Raw genomic sequence first — 22936 nt, 5'->3', positions numbered from 1 at the left:
ATTACTGAACTCCCTCCTAGTACTCTTCCAAGCAATACAGAAGAAAATCCAAAAGGAGAGTGCAAGGCCATCAACATGGCCGAATTTGAAGAGGAAGGAGAGGAAGTGAACGCCACTGAGGAAGACCTCAATGGGCGTGCACTGACCTCCAATGAGTTCCCTAATGAGGAACCAAGGGAATCTGAGGCTCAAAATGAGACCATAGAGATTCCATTGGACTTACTTCTGCCATTCATGAGCTCTGATGAGTATTCTTCCTTTGAAGAGGATGAGTATGTCACTGAAGAGCAAGTTGCTAAATACCTTGGAGCAATCATGAAGCTAAATGACAAGTTATTTGGTAATGAGGCTTGGGAGAAAGAACCTCCTTTGCTCACCAAAGAACTGGATGACTTGTCTAGGCAGAAATTACCTCAAAAGAAACAAGATCCTGGAAAGTTTTCAATACCTTGAACCATAGGCACCATGACCTTCAAGAAGGCTCTGTGTGACTTAGGGTCAAGTGTAAACCTCATGCCTCTCTCTGTAATGGAGAAGCTAGGGATCTTTGAGGTACAAGCTGCAAGAATCTCACTAGAGATGGCAGACAACTCAAGAAAACAAGCTTATGGACTTGTAGAGGATGTTTTGGTGAAGATTGAAGACCATTACATCCCTGCTGATTTCATAGTCCTAGAGACTGGGAAGTGCATGGATGAATCCATCATCCTTGGCAGACCCTTCCTAGCCACAGCAAAGGCTATGATTGATGTTGACAGAGGAGAACTGATCATTCAAGTGAATGAGGAATCCTCTGTGTTTAAGGCTCAAGGATATCCCTCTGTCACCATGGAGAGGAAGCATGAAGAGCTTCTCTCAAAACAGAGTCAAACAGAGCCCCCACAGTCAAACTCTAAGTTTGGTGTTGGAAGGCCACAACCAAACTCTAAGTTTGGTGTTGAACCCCCACATTCAAACTCTAAGTTTGGTGTTGGGAGGTTCCAACATTGCTCTGAGTATCTGTGAGGCTCCATGAGAGCCCTCTGTCAAGCTACTGACATTAAAGAAGCGCTTGTTGGGAGGCAACCCAATGTTATATTTTATCCATTTTACTTTGTTATTTTATGTTTTTTGTAGGTTGATGATCATGAGAAGTCACAAAATCAATTGAAAAAGCAAAAACAGAATGAAAAATAGGAAGAAAAACAGCACACCCTGGAGGAAGAACCTACTGGCGTTTAAACGCCAGTAAGGCTAGCAGATGGGCGTTTAACGCCCAGTCTGGCACCATTCTGGGCGTTTAACGCCAGAAAGGGGCACCAGACTGGCGTTAAACGCCAGGAAAGGGCAAGAACCTGGCGTTAAACGCCAGAAATAGGCACCAGCCCGGCGTTTAACGCCAGAATTGACTTAAAACACATTTTTGCATGCCATTTGGTGCAGGGATGACTTTTCCTTGACACCTCAGGATCTGTGGACCCCACAGGATCCCCACCTACCCCACCACCCTCTCTCTTCTTCTACACCCACTCACCAATCACCTCAACACCTCTTCCCCAAAAACCCTTTACCTATCAAATCCCATCTTTCTCTTCACCACTCACATCCATCCTTCATAAAACCCCACCTACCTCACCATTCAAATTCAAACCACTTTCCCTCCCAAACCCACCCATAATGGCCGAACCCTACCCCTCTCTTCACCCCTATATAAACCCATCTTCACTCCTTCATTTTCACACACCCTAAACATTACTTCTTCCCCCTTTTGGCCGAACCACACAACCTCCTCCATCTCCTCCATTTTCTTCTTCTTCTCCTCTATTCTTTCTTCTTTTGCTCGAGGACGAGCAAACCTTTTAAGTTTGGTGTGGTAAAAGCGTTGCTTTTCGTTTTTCCATAACCATTTATGGCATCCAATGCTGGAGAAACCTCTAGAAAGAGGAAAGGGAAGGCAAAAGCTTCCACCTCCGAGTCATGGGAGATGGAGAGATTCATCTCAAGGGTGCATCAAGACCACTTCTATGAAGTTGTGGCCTTGAAGAAGGTGATCCCCGAGGTCCCTTTCAAACTCAAACAGAGTGAATATCTGGAGATCCGACATGAGATTCGAAGAAGAGGTTGGAAAGTTCTCACCAACCCCATTCAACAAGTCGGAATCTTAATGGTTCAAGAGTTCTATGCCAATGCATGGATCACCAAGAGCCATGATCAAAGTGTGAACCCGAACCCAAAGAATTGGCTTATAATGGTTCGGGGGAAATACTTAGATTTTAGTCCGGAAAATGTGAGGTTGGCATTCAACTTGCCAATGATGCAAGGAGATGAACATCCTTACACAAGAAGGGTCAACTTTGATCAAAGGTTGGACCAAGTCCTCACTGACATTTGTGAAGAGGGCGCCCAATGGAAGAGAGATTCAAGAGGAAAGCCGGTTCAATTAAGAAGGCATGACCTCAAGCCCGTGGCTAGGGGATGGTTGGAGTTTATCCAACGCTCAATCATTCCCACTAGCAACCGGTCCGAAGTTACTCTAGACCGGGCCATCATGATTCATAGCATCATGATTGGAGGAGAAGTAGAAGTTCACGAGGTTATAGCCCAAGAACTCTATAAGGTGGCGGACAAGTCCTCTACCTTGGCAAGGTTAGCCTTTCCTCATCTCATTTGTCACCTATGTTATTCAGTTGGAGTTGACATAGAGGGAGACATCCTCATTGATGAGGATAAGCCCATCACTAAGAAAAGGATGGAGCAAATAAGAGACCCCTCTCATCATGAGATCCCTGAGATGCCTCAAGGGATGCACTTTCCTCCACAAGACTATTGGGAGCAAATTAACACCTCCCTAGGAGAATTGAGTTCCAACATGGGACAACTAAGGGTGGAGCACCGAGAACATTCCATCCTCCTCCATGAAATTAGAGAAGATCAAAGAATCATGAGAGAGGAGCAACAAAGACAAGGAAGAGACATTGAGGAGCTCAAGCACTCCATAAGACCTTCAAGAGGAAGAACAAGCCGCCATCACTAAGGTGGACCCGTTCTTTAATCTCCTTGTTCTTTATTTTTCTGTTTTTCGAAAATTATGCTTTATATTTATCTATGTTTGTGTCTTATGATCATTAGTGTCTATGCCTTAAAGTTATGAATGTCCTATGAATCCATCACCTTTCTTAAATAAACAATGTTCTTAATTGAAAAAGAGAAGAATTGCATGAATTTTGAATTTTATAACAGATTAATTATTTTGATGTGGTGGCAATACTTTTGTTTTCTGAATGTATGCTTAAACAGTGCATATGTCTTTTGAATTTGTGGTTCATGAATGTTGGCTCTTGAAAGAATGATGAAAAAGGAGACATGTTACTGAGGATCTGAAAAATCATAAAAATGATTCTTGAAGCAAGAAAAAGCAGTGAATACAAAAAAAAAACGAAAAAAAAAGGAGAAAGAGAAAAAGAAAGAAAAAGAAAGAAATAAAGTTGTGATCCAAGGCAAAAAGAGTGTGCTTAAGAACCCTGGACACCTCTAATTGGGGACTCTAGCAAAGCTGAGTCACAATCTGAAAAGGTTCACCCAATCATGTGTCTGTGGCATGTATATATCCGGTGGTAATACTGGAAGACAGAGTGCTTTGGCCCACGGCCAAGACTCATAAAGTAGCTGTGTTCAAGAATCATCATACCTAACTACGAGAATCAATAACACTATCTGGATTCTGAGTTCCTAAAGAAGCCAATCATTCTGAATTTCAAAGGATAGAGTGAGATGCCAAAACTGTTCAGAGGCAAAAAGCTAAAAGCCCCGCTCATCTAATTAATACTGATCTTCATAGATGTTTTTGGAATTCATTGCATATTCTCTTCTTTTTATCTTATTTGATTTTCAGTTGCTTGAGGACAAGCAACAATTTAAGTTTGGTGTTGTGATGAGCGGATAATTTGTACGCTTTTTGGCATTGTTTTTAGTATGTTTTTAGTATGATCTAGTTAGTTTTTAGTATATTTTTATTAGTTTTTAGTTAAAATTCACTTTTTTGGACTTTACTATGAGTTTGTGTGTTTTTCTATGATTTCAGGTATTTTCTAGCTGAAATTGAGGGACCTGAGCAAAAATCTGATTCAGAGACTGAAAAGGACTGCAGATGCTGTTGGATTCTGACCTCCCTGCACTCGAAGTGGATTTTCTGGAGCTACAGAAGCCCAATTGGCGCGCTCTCAACGGCGTTGGAAAGTAGACATCCTGGGCTTTCCAGCAATATATGATAGTTCATACTTTGCCCAAGATTTGATGGCCCAAACCGGCGTTCAAAGTCACCTTCAGAATTCCCAGCGTTAAACGCCGGAACTGGCACCAAAGTGGGAGTTAAACGCCCAAACTGACACAAAAGCTGGCGTTTAACTCCAAGAAGAGTCTCTACACGAAAATGCTTCAATGAGAATTAAGTGGAAAAGAAAATAAAGATATCAAAATTCTTAATGAAAATTCCAGGAATCATGCAATGTTAGTCTAAAACTTCAGTCTAAAGAAATTAGACATGGCTAGCCAAGCTTCAGCAGGACATTACATTCAAGAGCTAAATTGATGAGAATCAATCAGCTTTGGTGATGATAAGAACATCACCTTGAAACACTAGAATTCATACTTAAGAACTCTGAAGAAAAATACCTAATCTAAGCAACAAGATGAACCGTTAATTGTCCAAACTCAACAATCCCCGGCAACGGCGCCAAAAACTTGGTGCACGAAATTGTGATCTCTACTTTTCACAACTCAAACAATCCCTGGTAATGGCTCCAAAAACTTGGTGCTCAATACCATGGTCTAAACATAATTTCACAACTTCGTACAACTAACCAGCAAGTGCACTGGGTCATCCAAGTAATAAACCTTACGCGAGTAAGGGTCGATCCCACGGAGATTGTTGGTATGAAGCAAGCTATAGTCACCTTGTAAATCTCAGTCAGGCAGATTCAAATGGTTATGGATGATATATGAATAAAACATAAAGATAAAGATAGAGATACTTATGTAATTCATTGGTGAGAATTTCAGATAAGCGTATGGAGATGCTTTGTCCCTTCCGTCTCTCTGCTTTCCTACTGTCTTCATCCAATCCTTCTTACTCCTTTCCATGGCAAGCTGTATTTTGGGCATCACCGTTGTCAGTGGCTACAGTCCCGTCCTCTCAGTGAAAATGTTCAACGCACCCTGTCACGGCACGGCTAATCATCTGTTGGTTCTTAATTAGGTTGGAATAGAATCCGTTGATTCTTTTGCGTCTGTCACTAACGCCCAGCCTTCAGGAGTTTGAAGCTCATCACAGTCATTCAATTATTGAATCCTACTCAGAATACCACAGACAAGGTTTAGACCTTCCGGATTCTCTTGAATGCTGCCATCAATTCTAGCTTATACCACGAAGATCCCGATTAAAGAATCCAAGAGATATCCACTCAATCTAAGGTAGAACGGAGGTGGTTGTCAGGCACACGTTCATAGGTGAGAATGATGATGAGTGTCACGGATCATCACATTCATCAAGTTAAGGAACAAGTGATATCTTAGAACAAGAATGAGCTGAATTGAATAGAAGAACAATAGTAATTGCATTAATACTCGAGGTACAGCAGAGCTCCACACCTTAATCTATGGTGTGTAGAAACTCCACCGTTGAAAATACATAAGAACAAGGTCTAGGCATGGCCGTGAGGCCAGCCCCATGATCTAAGATAGCATAAAACTACTCAAAGATAGCTACCAAGATGAGAATACAATAGTAAAAAGTCCTATATGTAGAGAACTAGTAGCCTAGGGTTTACAGAAATGAGTAAATGACATAAAAATCCACTTCCGGGCCCACTTGGTGTGTGCTTGGGCTGAGCATTGAAGCTTTCATGTGTAGAGACTTTTTTTGGAGTTAAACGCCAGCTTTTATGCCAGTTTGGGCATTTAACTTCCATTCTTGTGCCAGTTCTGGCGTTTAACGCCGGGCAGTTTTAAGCTGATTTAGAATGCCGGTTTGGGCCATCAAATCTTGAGCAAAGTATGAACTATTATATATTTCTGGAAAGCCCAGGATGTCAACTTTCCAACGCAGTTAAGAGCGCGCCAATTGGGCTTCTGTAGCTCCAGAAAATCTACTTCGAGTGCAGGGAGGTCAGAATCCAACAGCATCTGCAGTCCTTTTTAGCCTCTGAATCAGATTTTTGCTCAGGTCCCTCAATTTCAGCTAGAAAATACCTGAAATCACAGAAAAACACACAAACTCATAGTAAAGTCCAGAAAAGTGAATTTTAACTAAAAACTAATAAAAATATAATGAAAACTAACTAAAACATACTAAAAACATACTAAAAACAATGCCAAAAAATGTATAAATTATCCGCTCATCAAAGATCCTTAACAAGGAGTGATCTTCTACTTTAAATAATAAACTAATGACTAGTAAGGGTAAAACAATCTATTTAGTGCTAAAATCTACTTCTGGGGCCTACTTGGTGAGTGTTTGGGCTGTGTTTTGATGAGATCCATGTGCTAGGGGACCTCTAGGGCCTTAACGCTAGCTAGTGGGTCCTTTCTGGGCATTTGGATGCTGGTCTCTACTCTTTGGGTGCTGGACGCCTAGAAGGGGGGAAGGATGCTGGCGTTGGATGCCAGTTTTGGGCCCTTTAATTTGAAGCAAAGTATGAACTACATTGCTGGAAAGCTCTGGAAATTAGCTTTCCATAGCCGTTGAGAACGCTCCATTTAGACTTTTGTAGCTCCAGAAAAGCTCTTCCGAGTGCAAGGAGGTCAAATATAGACAACATCTGTAGTGCTTTCTTTGTCTCTGAATTAGATTTTTGCTCCAGCTCCTCAATTTCAGCCAGAAATTAACTGAAATTGCATAAAAACACAAACTCAAAGTAGAATCCAAAAATGTAAATTTAACATTAAAACCTATAAAAACTTAATAAAAACTAAACAAAACATGCTAAAAACTATATGAAAATGATGCCAAAAAGCGTATAAAATATCCGCTCATCACAACACCAAACTTAAATTGTCACTTTTCCCCAAGTAACTAAAAACACAGTATGATAAAAAAAATTAGGATACAATAAATTTCAAAGTTTCCAATGAAGTTCAGTTTCAATTAGATGAGCGGGACTTAGTAGCTTTTTTCTTCTGAATAGTCTTGGCATCTCACTATCCATTGAAACTTAGAATGGTTGGCATCTTTAGAAACTTAGAACTTAAATGATATTATTGACTCTCCTAGTTAAGATATTTTTTATTCTTGAACACAGCTTTACAGAGTCTTGGCCGTGGCCTTAAGCACTTTGTTTTCCAGTATTACCACCGGATACATAAATGCCACAGACACTTTAACTGGCTGAACCCTTTCGGATTGTGATTCAGCTTTGCTAGAATCCCCAGATAGAGGTGTCAAGAGTTCTTAAGCCCACTCTTTTTTGCTTTAGATCACGTCTTTAACCGCTCAGTCTCAAGCTTTTCACTTGACACCTTCACGCCACAAGCACATGGTTAGGGACAGCTTGGTTGAGCCGCTTAGGCCAGGATTTTATTCCTTTGGGCCTTCCTATCCACTGATGCTCAAAGCCTTGGATCCTTTTATCCTTGCCTTTTAGTTTAAAGGGTTATTGGCTTTTTCAATGTGCTCTCCTTTTCCTGCATTTTTTGGGAATAATGGATTTTTCTCTATATTTATTTTTTTTCATTTTTTTGCATGCATATATTGTTTTTTTCTTTTGCAACATGCTTTTTCTTTATCTTTTTGCTACTTTTTCTTGCTTCAAGAATCAATTTTTTAGATTTTTCAGATTACCAATAATACTTCACTTTTATCATCATTCTTTTAAGATCCAACATTCATAAATTTCAACTTCAAATATGCACTGTTCATTCATACATTCAGAAAACAAGTGCAATGCCACCACATCAAGATAATTGAACTATTCTTTATTATAAAACTCAAAAATCATGTATCTCTCAATTCTTTTCAAATAAAATTTTCTTTCTTTTAAGCAAGGTGATGGATGCATGGAATAATTCATAACTTGAAGACATAAATGCAAATGATCATGAAGTAAGAACAAGAGAACAGACAATAAAACATACAGAAAACAGAAAAACAACATAAGAAAAGGGGATTAAGAGAACGAATCCACCTTTATGATGGTTGTAAGAGCCAAAATTTTTCACGTAAAACCGTTTTAATAAAAATAATAAGTTTAGTACCCGGAATAGATCCAAAATTTAGAAGTTTTAATTTGAAAATAAAAAGGTGAAATTTGATTTCAATGAATTTTTCTGAGCTGGAAAATATATCTGCTTCGAAAAGTTTTGTAAAAATGCGTAATGGTGCTTAAGCTGACAGTATCGGCTCTAGTCTGTCCAGTACCACGTATTTTGGAAAATAATATTTTGAAGATTGATTTATTGTTTTGAAAGGGGTAAAAATAATTTAGAATTGAAAACCGGGCACTTACTACAAGATTAATATTTGTTTGTGGGAATATTTTAGTAGAGGTTTTTTAAAAACCTCCACAATATATTTTATTTATGGCAATTTTAAAAACCCCCACCCATAATTAATTAAAATTCAAAATTTAGAAAACAAATCTCATTTTCCCTTATTTCCGAAATGAAAGGCATTTAGTTAGCTGAGAGAGTGGCTTTGGAACCCTAGATTTTCTACTGCCAGGTTCACCGCAATTTTCGCTGCCGTTTTCATTGTCGGCGCCATTACCACTGTCGTGTTCATTGCAGTAGAGAGCTTTTGGATCGAGCCACCTCTTCTATCAACGTGTTTTTGGATCAAATCTGTTCTCTATACTGTCTCCCCTGCTGCCACCGCAGTTTTCACCACCGTTGCCGCCACAGTTTCTGCCGTCGATGCCACCGTAGTTGCCGTGGTACAACGTATTTTCAGATCTGTTCATTCCTGAGCTTCTTCTTCAACGCCGCATTCTCTCACTCCAATTTCTCCTTTGAACTGCTGCTGGTACTTCTTTTTCTTCTTCTTCCCAATTAATTTGTTAATATTTCTTCTTTGTTAACAATAAATTCTCGCCTCTTCAGTTCTGATGCAACTTTCGTACTGATACTCCCTCTTATTCTGTATTTTTTTATTGTTTTTCATTTGTGTTGATAAGGAATCTTGGAAACGAGGTAGGGAAGACATGATAATTGATAAAAAAAATATTAGAATTATGTTATATTAGTTTATTTTCTAATGGAATATATTTTAGGATTGTGTTGTTTATTATATTTCAGTATTGCATTGTTCGAACAAATAGGAATTGGAAAGAATGCCAGCCACATTTATTTCTTCAATTTCAATCACTTCTCAATTATTTGATTCTTTTTCATGGGGCTTTTTTTTCTACCTGGAAGATCATTGTTATTTTGTTGAATGTTACTTAATTTATCAACATTTTTCTGAGGATCATGGGATAGCATGCGCGCTTTTTTGCTTCCATGGGTCCCATCCCCATCCCAGTGTGTTCACAGGGCAATTTTAACTTTTAAAGTTGCTGCTTGTTTTCATAAGCTGTATTATACACCATTATAAGATAATTTGTTAGTTAAATCTTATTATATAATAATTATATGTTGTCCCTTTTTCTTTAGTTAATGGATACATGTGTGGTTTCCTTTTTGATTGTTTCCTTCTTACATGGTTTTAATTTCATTAATTGTTAGTGCTGATGATGTTATTAATTAATAGTATTTATTTATTAGAGCAGATCTCATATGAGAAGACAGCCACTAATAATATAGCAGAGGCAGAGTTTTATACTTCACCAGTTTCTTACTATTGCTTTTGAACAAAGTTTGTTGAGGTAAGATAAGAATTATGATATCAGTTTTACTATTAGTTTTAATTATTTGTTTGGCTTTGAATGCAAGTGGATTTTTTGGTTCCATTCTTCAGGCTGGGTTGCCAGTAGACCAAACTGGTGTATGCCTTGTGTAAATAAAACTTCAAATTAATTCTATTAACAAATCTGTTGTGAACTTATGCACCTTAATTGAAGGAGCTTAAAGTCTCCTGCTAAAATTGGACTGAGGAACTGATTGGTTGGTTGCATCATTTTAAAGTACATATTCCTTTTCTATAATATTTTGAAAGGTGATAATCAGTTTCATTTAAGACTTTAGAAGTTCTTTCAACCAGCATATCAAGGAAGCTTTGTCTGTTTGTTTGCCAATTATCACAAAGAATCCAATTTTTAGTCTCACAAACCCATTAGAAAAATATACCTGTAGCTTTGCTTTATGATTGTTCCCTTCTTTTTTTATTTTATGTTTAATTATTTTTCATTTTCTCCCAATATATATTTATTATTTAATTTTCTAAGTATTACTACATTGGTAATTAGAATTGCAGATTCCAGAATCGTGACCTTGGATCTCTCATAGTGTACTCAATTGAAGCCACAATAAACGCAGATTTTGTGGTACCCTCAAGCACCTTAATTGGTTAATAATAATTAATGATGCCTAATACAATAAGCTAAGCTAATTGAGCTACTAGCATATATAAGAAGCAGAAAGCATACATTATAGTTTTGAAGTTTGCGTGCGCTATAAAATTACTTGGTTTACCATGCAGAAAGCAACTACATGACTTTTAACCTCAAAAAGGTACAGCTTTGAAATTTTTGGTGGGAGGGGGATTTATTTGGAGAAAAATGGAGTTTGATCTGTTTTAATTTTCATATGATTGGACAAACCATACTGGTTTTTAGGACATTCTTCAATATTTGACTTAGCAGTAGTTATTTCACATTGATAGAGTTGCAAAAACTTTCTCTAGCTCATTCAAATTTTTTATTGTGTGCTTATTCATGTGATAAGTTATTTTCCTCATCTACAGTTAAAGGAAACCTGAAACTTCTGATGCCACCACCATAATCATTGGTCATCTAGGTAATATTCTTTTTCTGTACTTGCTGGGAGATTTGATACTCAAGTATATTTGTAATTTAGTAGTATAGAATTAAAAGATTGAGAGAAAAGGTAGAAAGCTGGGTCTAAAACCTTTTTTGACTGCTTTTGTTTGCTTGAGATCCTATACAGCTGTAATGTAAAAGCATATCTCCCATCTATCTATATAGCTAAAGTGAGTTCACCCTCATATATAGTTTCCCCATTAATTCATTATTCTCATTCTATATGCCTTTAGCCTCTCAAAGATCCCCTAACACAACCACAATTTTTCATGTATATATGTAGAGTGAAGTTAGCTAATTAAATAAAAACTGTGATGAAAATGAAATTATAAATAGGATATGCTCCTTTGAAATTTTACCTGTCCATAATTTAAGATGCCAGCAGCAGGGCTGACCTCAAAGGTTCCATAACGAATGAGATTTCCATGTGAAAACTTTTCACCCTTTGCACATTTCATTACATACATGTAATCTGTAGGAACTAGACTGAATCCATTGTCCTCCCAATTGATGTCAATTTTGAGAGAGAATTTGTAACATTTGTCAATTTTGTAACTTTATTCATAAAAAACTTGTAACTTAATAACAATTTTTTGTAACAAGTTAAGAAATGAGTGAGAATCAATGGAGACTCATGATTTTTATGTCTCTCGTAACAAGTTAGTATTATGTCTAAGTATCTTTTGTGTGCTTAACAGTTTTGTGTTTGTTAATATGCAGTCATGCCAAGGAGAAAACGCATAAAAAATCTATTGAAGTTTGTAGATGAGAGGGAAAACAACAATGCTTCTCATTCACTTCAACCTCCAGCACCAGCAGCATCTGAAGATACTACTGTAGAGGCTGGTGAGGCTCCTTCTCAAGCTCTTTCTCAAGTCGCTGCAAATTCCATTTCATCTAATGGAGCCACACGTTGTTCTAACTCAAAGTCTTCATCTACTTGGAATGTGGAGATAATTGGTATTAATTTATATTGCATAACTAGTGTAGAGGCAACTGATTCACAATATTAATTTTAATAGGTAGGACAACCTTAAAAAATCCTCATAACTTAAAATGGTAAATGATGATAATGACCTCTTTTTGAAATGTAAACCTCCCAATTTCACCAAAAAATTTCACTTACCATCACTCGCCTCAGATTATGATGATGGCTTTTTTTTATTTATTTTATTTTTTCTTTTGGCCATTATTTAAGATTTATATATTATGGAAAACAATGGGATTGTAGCAGCATTGTAGCAGCATGTATATATGCTTCGGTGAACTTGAAGAGTCACTTACTAGCTAGATTATTATGACATTGTTCTTTTATTTATTTTTTTAATTACCTATTTCCTATATTCATTTCTCCCATACCCTATGGTTCTAATGTCTTTTTTCAATTACTACTTCTATTTGTAACAAATATTATATACTGTTATCATTTAAATTATTTTTATTTTTCTTAAGACTCTACAAATGTGAAGAAGAAGGCTAAGATCAAAGTCAAGGATGTTTGCAACTTATCTAGGGGAGACCGTGTAATTGTAGAGGTTGACGAAGAGGGTGCGACATATGGTGAAGCACAAGGTTTACTTGCTGGCTATTGTGGTATATTAGCAACTAATGCACGTATCTTTCCAATTAGCTTTGAAAAGTGGTCAGGACAAGAAAATGGTGGCATGCCTAAGTCTTTCAAGGATGAGTGCTTTGATTCAATGATAAAGGTAAAATCCATTTTATTTGAAACTTCTATTAGTTCAAGTATTTATTTATTTATTATTTTTTTTGTTTGAAGCCCCACTTCCATTTTACAAGCACAGAAAAGATTGCCTACAGGTATTGCATTCAAAGTATTGCAAAGAAGTGGGGAACATATAGACAAAGATTGTGGAATGAGTTCTATGATCCAACTATGAGAAAAGAAGCATTGGTGAACAATGTGCCTGATGATATTCCAAGAGATCAATGGGCTTGTTTTGTCAATTATCGACTAAAACCGTCTACAGTTGTAAGACACTAAACAATTCATTTAGTTATTGTTGTACTTTAATTAAAAAAACTATTAACTGAAGTTATTATATTTATTTTTAGGAGCTTTGCATGAAAAATAAGGAAAATCAAAGTAAGCAAACCATTCCTCACACTTGTGGATCTAAATCCAACTCTCGGAGGCGACATGAGATGGTATATATATACACACACACTTGGTACATGTGTGATTTTACATTATATATGTTAATTGTTTAACCTTTTATTCCTTCTTTTTTTAGTACTTGTAAATGGGAAAGAAGCCTAGTAGAGGAATGATGTACATTGAAACACATAAGAGAAAGGATGGGTCTTTTGTAAATAACGAGGCATTAACTATAGTGGTAAGTATTTTGTAAACCTTTGCTATCTTATCTTATTTTATTTGTATGTGATCATGTGAAAATGGAATTTGAGAGTGGTTGATTGTGGATTGAGATATATGATGATTATAGGAAAGTGGTTTACTGCACTTGCATGCACTTTTCACTTTAAATAGGAACAAATTGAGCTGAATATGTGTTGCTACTTTTAAATTGAATAGTTTCTATTTACTACTTTTAAATAGGAACAAATTGAGCTGAATATGACATAGTCAAATGCACAATTTGAGGTGTCCCCTAATGATGCTATTGGTAAAGTTTTGGGGCCTAAACACTCTGGGAGAGTTCGTTGCATCGGCATGGGAGCAGCGCCTACGAATACCTTTAGGAGTGTGAGAAGTCGGCTTAATGGGATGACCATCTCCACTAATTCAGCTGGATCTTCTTCGCCTACTACTGCTGCAATTTTACAGGAAAAGATCAATAATTTGGAGTCCGACTTACATAATTCACAGCAAAAGGTTACTAGTCTAGAGTCTAAGTTGCAGCAATCATTTGATATGATGAAAGCATACCTAATGATGAAAGAAGAAGGAATTCCCGAAGCGCTTGTCGGCTTCTTTTCTAGCCGAGAGGTAACTTTATAATAAATTCATTTGTCAGGAATATAAGTTTAGATGGAATAATACTCATTAATAGTGGAGTCTAATTATTGAAATTGAACATGTTCATATCATCAATTCTAATTATTAAATAAGCGTGATACGCTAAAAGTAAAAGGCTCAAATGATAACAATTGTTGTGTTTAATAGTTATAGTAACGCTAGTGTTATGTTAAAGTTGTTACATTATTTTACCAACTTGTTTCATTATCAGTGGCAACCCACTACTCTGCTGCTGCGTTTTGCATGAACTGCTGAGGAAGCTATAGCCATATATCATTTATTTTTCTAAAACAAATCAGCCTCACAAAAAGGCAACCATATTTTACTGAACTAGGCTGAACCCATGAACACCAATACATAAATAAACAATCGCTGCAATTTAATTTTTCTGAACCCGTGAACACCAATACATATATTATGAATTTCAGGAGTTCGGCACCAATTGGCAAAATAGTTGCAATAATTAGTTATTAGGAAATTACTTAATTATATCAATTTCGTCATAAATCAGTGCAAGTTGCTTCCAATCCTGTTTTAGGATAATGATATCATTTTGTAGTAAGCAACTAAGCATATCTGCATGTTTCTGCCTCTTCAATTGTACAGCAGCAGTTTTCTATTTTCTTACACTGGGTTTAGATGCTCTTTAAAATTGAGTTGTATGGATTATATCAAATCATCTTGATGCTTAACTTTACTAAAATTACTAATAACATCTTATGTTTACATATAGGCTAATGATGCTGAAAGCGAGCCTACTACTCCCTTTGATGCTAGGAGATCAGCTGGTGATAGCAACAGACATCCGAGAATAAATATTTGAGACTTTATGTAATTAGATGATATTGAAATATTGAAGTTGTTGTTTTATTTTACTTTTTAAAGAAAAACAATAATAGTTATGTAGAACAATACATATGCAATTATATTTGGAACTATTGACATTGAGAATTTTTTTATAGAGTTATGTCTTATATTATATTGAGGAAATGTGTTATAAAAGATTTAGTTTTTAAATTTTGATATTAAAAAATAAATTTCTAATTTGAGAGTATGTAAATGAGATGAGATTAATGAATGATTTGAAATTAAAAATAAATAAATAATTACAGGGTTTGTGGAGGTTTGAAAATCTCACAAAATAGTTGATTTTTGTTAAATTAAAAAATCAATTTGTGGATGTTTTAAACTGCCACAAAAGTGATTTAAAATTGCCACAAAAGTCTAATATAAAACCTCCACTAAACACATATAAAAACCCCCACTAAATAGATTGTGGAGGTTTTTAAAAACCCCCACAAAAGATCTCGTGGCACTTCAAATTTTGGAGGTTTTAGAAACTCCCATAAACCATTTGGTGAGGGTTATAAACCTCCACAAATAGGAGAAAAAACCTCCACAGATAAACAAAAATCTTGTAGTGACTAATCTTAAAGGTTTTGTCCCAAAGTGGGCCAAACGGACCAAAAGCACTTACCGGGTTGGACTAGGCTCAAGTGGGCCCAAGTCCAACATATAAGTGCCCTAAATAAGAGGCATTTAGCCTCATTTTTCAGAAAAGAAATATAGAGGGACGGTGAGAAGAGAGAAGAGAGGAAGAAAGGAGTGGTACTATTCACCTCCACCTTCCAGGAGCCATAACTTGAACTACGAAACTCCGATAGACGAGCTGTTTGTGGCCACAAGAAGCTCTCGACAAGCTCTTCATTTCTATCTAGATTTTGTTGGTAAGATCTCTTAACTCATGCTCTAGTTTTCTGCCCTAGATTTTGTGCGTTTTTGGGTTTGGTTTTTGAGTAAGTTTTGTGGTTTTGCTTGTTTAGGTGATCTCTAGTAGCGGATAATTGTTGGATTTTACCCCTAATCTCATTGAGTGAGGTAAGCTTTCACTAAAACCTTATGTTTAATTGTTTTGTAAACCATAGGTTTGATTTTTGTATGCTATGTGATGTTAGATTGAGTTTTGGTGTTTGTTGGAGTTGGATTGAGGCTTTGGTTCGAGCTTGGTGGCTTCATTTTGATGTTTGGTGCATTTTGAAAATTGACCAAGGTATGGTTTCGGTTTTCTTTATGTAATATGTAATGTTTCAAGACACTTAGTCTAGTTGACCTTAAGATACAATTGAATTATGTAAGTGGCATGTGAATTGTGTTGAGAATTTTATGAGTTGTGTATGTTAGAGTTTGATTATGATGTTGATGAGAAAATTGATGATTGGGGTCGTTGATGGGGATTGATTGATGTTGTAGTGGTGTTATGTGGAATGAATTGGAATAATAATGATAATGATTATATGATTTGATGATGATTGTTGGTATTTTAATGAATTTGAAGGTTGATGATGAATGTGAGACTTATTGTTGTGGATGAAGGTTTGTTGATATGGTTGATGATTGATGATGAATATTAATGTTGTTAGTAATTGGAGATGAGTGTTTAGGGATTTGATAAATTGAGATATTGAATGTTGAGATTTGTTATGGTTGTTGAGAGTTGATGGTATATGTTGATGATGATTTTGGTGTTTTGAATCTTGTGGTTGGTGTTGATAGCAAATGGAGTTTGAGGAATTTGGATGTAGTTCTAGGTGGAAGCTAGAGTCGAAATGAGGAGAGTAATAAATGGTTTAATGACTGAGAAGGTGGTGTAACTGAAAAAATGGTTGAATTAGTGTTTGGCATGGATTTTTGGGCTGTTTTGGTATGGTTGAAATGTGACTGAATTGGTTTTGGATTGAGAGTTGGATAAATTTGAGGTTATGAGATTTTTGGGTAAAAATAAATTTTTGGTGAACTTTGACGGATCATAACATGAGCCTCAAAGCTTGAAATTGCATGAAAATTATTTTAAATTAAAGATGGCTTTGAGAGCTTTAAATTGATATAAAGTTTGTAAAATTTTGATTTTTTTAGAGGAAGTTATGATCATTCAAAGTTTGGTGTCAAAATCTGAAATTCTGCAAAGTTGCAGAATTTTGTGATTTCTGGTATAGGTGCACGCACAACCTATGAAATTTTAAACATGTGCGAACGCACAGACCTGTGCGTACGCACATGCAGGGAAAGGCTTCCTTTTTAAAGCACTAGCATAGCTTGTGCGCGCGCATAACCAATGAGGATTTACAACCTGTGCATACGCACAAGCCTGTGCTCACACACACGTTGGGAAGGTCAGTCTGTTGGGGGCATGATAAACCACTATTTTATAGTTTATATTGTGTTTAATTGTGCGGTTTTGTCATGATCCTTACCCACTTATTCATCAATTTAGCATGCATTTAGATTTCCTTCCTGAATTTATTACATGTTTGAAAATTGCTTCCTAGAGACTTTAATTATTTAATTTTAATTCTCCTTTATTCCATTCGATGCCGTAATCTGTGTGTCAAGTGTTTCAGGCTTTATAGGGCATGAATGAGACGGAGATTGGAGAGGAAGCTAGCAAAAATGGAAGGAACACAAGAAATTGAGGAGATAACCAGCGAAAAGTGACGCGGTCGCATGGTTCACACGACCGCGCGAAGGAGCGCAAATCGCAGTGACGCGGCCGCATGGCTTGCGCGGCCGCGCGGATTGGAAAGCACAAGCGACGTGGTAGCGTGGACGACGCGAACGCGTGAAGAGGAAAAGTGCAAGCGACGCGTCCGCATGGACGACGCGATCGCGTGACATGCGCGATCTGCATAATCTGCAGAATCCGAAACCAGCGATTTTGAACCCTATTTCGGCCCAGTTTTCGGCTCGGAACAGCAGACTAGAGTCAGAAAATATGCAGAAACAACAGAGACATTCATTCAGTAGTTTTAGATCTAGTTTTTTCACTCTCTTAGGTTTTTCTCTCTAGTTTTTAGAATTTTAATTTTGAATTGGCCTTAGCATTGGAACATTGAGAATAGTTATTTCCTCACCAAGACTTCATCACTCTTGTTTGTTCTCTTAACTTGGTTTTATTCTTCCATGTTCTTTGTTATGTTCAATTTTGTCATTCATATACTTTTATGATTAATTAATGCAATGATTATTTCTTTTTAATTTAATTTCCATTCCAATAATCATGTCTTCTTTTAATTCCCTTTCATGTGCCATGGATTCTTTATTTACAATGCGTGAGTAGTTTCATTACTTGATGGGGAATTGATTAAAAGGAACTCTTGAGTTGGAAGGATTGAAGGAAAAATTTGTAATTGGGTTAAATGTTGGATTGCTATCCTGTCACCGACACCAATCCCTTTGAACTAAGTGGGTTGCAACTTGTGAACAGATCTGGCATTCCCACTTGTTTGACTTTCCCTTACCTAGTAAGGGATAACCAAACAGAACAACTATTAATTATAAATTAATCTTACAATCACACCATCAATGATAGAGATTCTAGCCAATCAATTCCCAGTCAAGACCTTTTATTTTTATTATTTAAAATTCCTTAATTTAAATTCCAACTTACTTAGCTCAACTTTTTAGAATATTTGATTAATAAAACAGCACACTTTTCTGCAACTCGTTGGGAGACGACCTGGGACTTAAAACTCCCAGTAATTTTAATTTAAACTTTCTGTGACATATTTTTAAATTGATAGGCAGATTTTCGGTGAGTTAAGAACTATACTTGCAACGTAACCCTTTTAATAAATTTTTAATTCACCAGCTTCTGCACACCATCAATTTTTGGCGCCGTTGCTGGGGAGTTACAATAGAGTGCTAATTTTATTAATTAGAATTTATTTACTTGCATTTTATTTAATTTTGCTACTATGAGCTGCATGTTTCTTCCGTCAAATGACACGTTCACTTCCTGATCCGCGCTTGCTAATATTCGATCCTGAAATTGAAAGAACAATTTCACGAATAAGGCGAGAACAGCGTAGGTTAATCCACTCTGAGGGCGGATCTGAAAGTGAATCTGAGGAAGAAACCAGTCCCCGTTCTACTGATTCGGTTGTTTTACGTGCAGAAAATATGGCAGCTAGAAGAGTTACCATTCAGGAGGAAGGAGCTCCTGATTTTACAATGCAACCGTTTCAAGCGCATCATCCAGCGGTAGCTACGGATTTTGAAATAAAGATCGCACTGCTAAATTTGATGCCCAACTTTCATGGCCTACCTGCTCAAGAGCCTATCAAGCACTTGAGAGATTTCCAGGCAGCCTGTTCTACTGTCAGGCATGATGGCACTGATGAAACTTCAATTCTGCTGAAAGCTTTTCCGTTCTCTCTTGAGGGAAAAGCAAGAGAGTGGTACTACACTCAACCTCTAGCAAATGTATCCAACTGAGATACACTCAGAAAGGAGTTTCTGGAGAAATTCTTTTCATCTGAAGTTACTGATAAACTGAGGAAGGATATCTCTACAATTGTTCAGGATGACAATGAGACTCTCTTTGAATACTGGGAGCTCTTCAATAATCTTCTGGAAGCATGCCCCCACCACATGATTGACAAGATCGTGCTACTCAGCTATGTCACACCAGGTATGAGGCCCCAAGATAAGACCACATTGGAAAGTGCTAGTAATGGGTCTATGAAGAAGTACAAGACCACTGATGAAGCTTGGCAATTGATCAGTGATTTAGCTGAATCTACTCGGAACCACAGACAGAAGCAAGGCCGTTCAAGGGCCGTTGCAGAAGTATCTTCTGGTATAGAGACTGCTGCTCTAAATCGAAGCATCTGTGAAATGACCAACCTGCTGAAGCAATTGCAGTTAAATCAACAAGCTCAGCAAACTCAACCGCAGCAAAACCAACAACTAGTTCCACAAAAAATTTGCAGAATTTGTGCTGATTACAACCATTACACTGATGAATGCCCGCAGCTCCAACAAGAAGACAACATGGTGGCATCCAATCACAACTTCTATGACCGCCCCAACCAAGGGTACAATCAAAGTGGAAATAATAACCATGGATGGCAGGACAATTCAAACCAGAATTAGAGGGACAACAATAATAAGGGAAATCAGAGGTGGAATAATTACAACAACAGGCAGCAAACTTAGCCTTACCGAGCACCTCACCTGAGGCAAAACCAAGGACCACCGAACAATCAGCAGCAAACCTCTCAATTTACTTATTCTTCTGTATCTTCTAATGAAGATTTATTACAAGCTTTTGAGAAAAGACAACTGGCCATGAAAAATACCATCGTGAACAGTATTAACAACAGTCTGAATGGTTTCACCTCTACTCTGCAAGCTTTATTGACACAACTTGGTTCAGCACAAAATTCCAATAACCAACCTTCAAGCACCACTGGAATCCCCTCTCAACCATTACCCAATCCAAAGGGAGGCATTAATGCCATCACCCTGAGGTCCAGAACCACACTGCAGGAGAGGAATCAGGAGGAACCAAGCTCACCAAAATACGCCTCAGCTGAAGAGGTGGTAGAAATCGAAGTTGTTGAAGAGGAAGAGGATATACAGGATATAGCTGAAGAAGAGATAGCTCAACCACAGGAAGAAGCACAAAAAGATGCAGGCACCACAAAAAACACTACTCCCATTCCATTTCCACAACTTGCAAGGAAGCCTAGGAAGCAGCTGGAACCTGATCCCAAAATGGTAGAAATATTCAAAAAGGTTGAGGTAACTATTCCCCTTTTTGATATTATTCAGTAGGTACCTAAATATGCAAAGTTTCTAAAAGACTTATGTATCCATAAAGACAAAATTAATGAATTAGAAACTATTCCTTTAGGTAGTTCTATATCTGCTTTAATGGGAGGATTACCTGAAAAATGTAGTGATCCAGGTCCTTGCATAGTTAGTTGTACTATTGGTGGTGTAGTAATTTATGATTGCATGTGTGATTTAGGAGCATGTGTCAGTATAATGCCTTTGTCTATATATGATGTTTTAAGGCTCCCTCCCTTAAAAAGGTCGGCAGCTCGTTTTGTGTTAGCAGATAAAAGCATTATTACAGTGGCTGGAGTTGCTGAAGATATTTTGGTGAACATTAAAGGGCTCACATTTCCCACTGATTTTTATATCTTGGAGATGCCCCCATAATGATTCAGATAAGCCATCATCAATCCTACTTGGAAGACCATTCCTGAAGACATCAAAATTCAAATTGGATGCTTTTTCAGGGACATACTCCTTTGAAATAGATGGCCGCATAGTAATCTTCAATCTGAATGGAGTCATTGACAACCCCCCAGAAGATCGTTCTATCTTCCAGTGTGATGTCATAGACGAAAGTGTGGCTGAAGTTCAAAAGGAAGAGTTTGAAGAGAGGCACACTGGACAAGGTCCAAGTGTGGGGACCCTCTTAACTGACAATGAGGACACTTCGCCATTTTCACAAGCCCCAGATAACCCAGAGCCTGCCCATGATCAAAAGTTAGAATTGAAACCTCTCCCTCCACATCTCAAATATGCTTACCTTGAGGATGAGTAGAAGCTTCCGGTTATTATTGCAAGAGAACTGACTTCTCAACAAGAAGAATAGCTACTTGATGTGCTGAGGAAGCATAAGAAGGCAATTGGGTGGAGTTTGGCAGACATAGTGGGAATCAACCCTCAAATATGCGAGCACAAAATATTTCTAGAAGAGGGAGCAAGACCTATCCGTCAACCACAACGAAGATTGAATCCTACCATCTTGGAAGTTGTCAAAAAGGAAATGACCAGACTATTGGAGGCCGGTATCATATATCCCATTTCAGACAGTGAATGGGTAAGCCCAGTACAAGTGGTGCCCAAGAAGTCTGGAGTCACTACCGTGAAGAATGAGCATGGAGAGCTCATAGCAACTAGAGTTCAGAATGCTTGGAGAGTCTGCATTAATTACAGGCGTCTCAACCAAGCTACTCGTAAGGATCACTACCCACTTCCATTCATTGATCAATTGCTGGATCGCCTGTCAGGTAAATCACATTATTGCTTTTTAGATGGTTACACAGGTTATTTCCAGGTTCATATAGCTCCTGAGGATCAGGAAAAGACTACTTTTACATGTCCTTTTGGAACCTATGCTTATAAGAGAATGTCCTTTGGCTTGTGCAATGCACCAGCTACTTTCCAAAGGTGCATGATGAGTCTTTTCTCTGATCTTATTGAGGACTGTATGGAAGTTTTTATGGACGATTTTAGCGTTTATGGTGATTCTTTTAACCTTTGCTTAGATGGATTATCTAGAGTATTAGATAGATGTATTAATGCAAACCTTGTATTGAATTTCGAAAAATGCCACTTTATGGTAAAGCAAGGGATTGTATTGGGACATGTGGTATCTAATAATGGTATTTCTGTAGACCCAGCAAAGGTGAATGTTATCTCTAGTTTACCTTACCCCTCTTCTGTGAGGGAAGTCCGTTCGTTCCTTGGCCATGCAGGTTTCTACAGGAGATTTATTAAGGACTTTAGTAAGGTGGCACTTCCCTTATCCAGATTACTACAAAAGGATATTGAGTTCGAGTTCAGTGATGATTGCAAACAAGCATTTGATAAGCTAAAGACTGCTCTAACTCAAGCTCCAATTGTGAGAGGACCCGACTGGAGCCAGCCATTTGAAATCATGTGCGATGCTTCCAACCATGCAGTAGGAGCAGCGCTGGCTCAGCGTGACGGTAAGAATCCTTTTGTTATTGCCTATGCGTCTAAGACTTTAGACACTGCCCAGTCCAATTATACTACTACTGAGAAAGAGCTACTTGCTATTGTTTTTGCTCTGGATAAATTCCGGGCTTATTTACTTGGTACTAGAGTAGTAGTGTATTCGGACCATGCAACTCTAAAGTATCTATTGTCTAAAAAGGAATCCAAACCAAGACTTATACGTTGGATACTGCTGTTACAAGAATTTGATTTAGAAATCAAGGATAGGAGTGGTAATCAAAATTTAGTAGCAGACCACTTGAGTCGCCTTGAACATATTAAGGATGATTCTACTCCTATAAATGACAATTTTCCTTTTGACAACCTGCAAGCAGTATCTGAGGTAGTCCCTTGGTATGCACCTGTTGCTAATTATTTAGTTAGCCGCACATTT

At 37.4% G+C, this 22936-nt stretch overlaps 1 protein-coding gene across 12 annotated transcripts; it reads left to right on the top strand.

Annotated features, from left to right (window-relative positions):
- Nucleotides 1-8619: 8619 nt before the first annotated feature.
- On the top strand, nt 8620-14885 carry LOC130951780 (uncharacterized). Of its 12 annotated transcripts, XM_057880504.1 has the most exons (12): nt 8620-8992; nt 9738-9833; nt 10374-10451; nt 10607-10638; nt 10871-10923; nt 11667-11906; nt 12399-12655; nt 12727-12939; nt 13023-13115; nt 13202-13303; nt 13528-13917; nt 14681-14885. In XM_057880504.1, exons 6-10 carry the CDS (start codon nt 11669-11671, stop codon nt 13208-13210), a joined length of 810 nt encoding a protein of 269 aa, XP_057736487.1. In that variant the 5' UTR covers nt 8620-8992; nt 9738-9833; nt 10374-10451; nt 10607-10638; nt 10871-10923; nt 11667-11668; the 3' UTR covers nt 13211-13303; nt 13528-13917; nt 14681-14885. The 12 variants fall into 12 exon arrangements, with proteins under 12 accessions (XP_057736487.1, XP_057736490.1, XP_057736494.1 ...); XM_057880507.1 differs by lacking the exon at nt 10607-10638 and having other exon boundaries at nt 10382-10451; XM_057880511.1 differs by lacking the exon at nt 10607-10638 and having other exon boundaries at nt 11667-11792.
- Nucleotides 14886-22936: the final 8051 nt, after the last annotated feature.

Source organism: Arachis stenosperma, chromosome 9 (genome assembly GCF_014773155.1).
Source record: "Arachis stenosperma cultivar V10309 chromosome 9, arast.V10309.gnm1.PFL2, whole genome shotgun sequence".
Lineage (NCBI taxonomy): Eukaryota > Viridiplantae > Streptophyta > Magnoliopsida > Fabales > Fabaceae > Arachis > Arachis stenosperma.
Note: the sequence above shows the minus strand (reverse complement) of the source record. Positions and strands in the feature narration are given on the sequence as shown.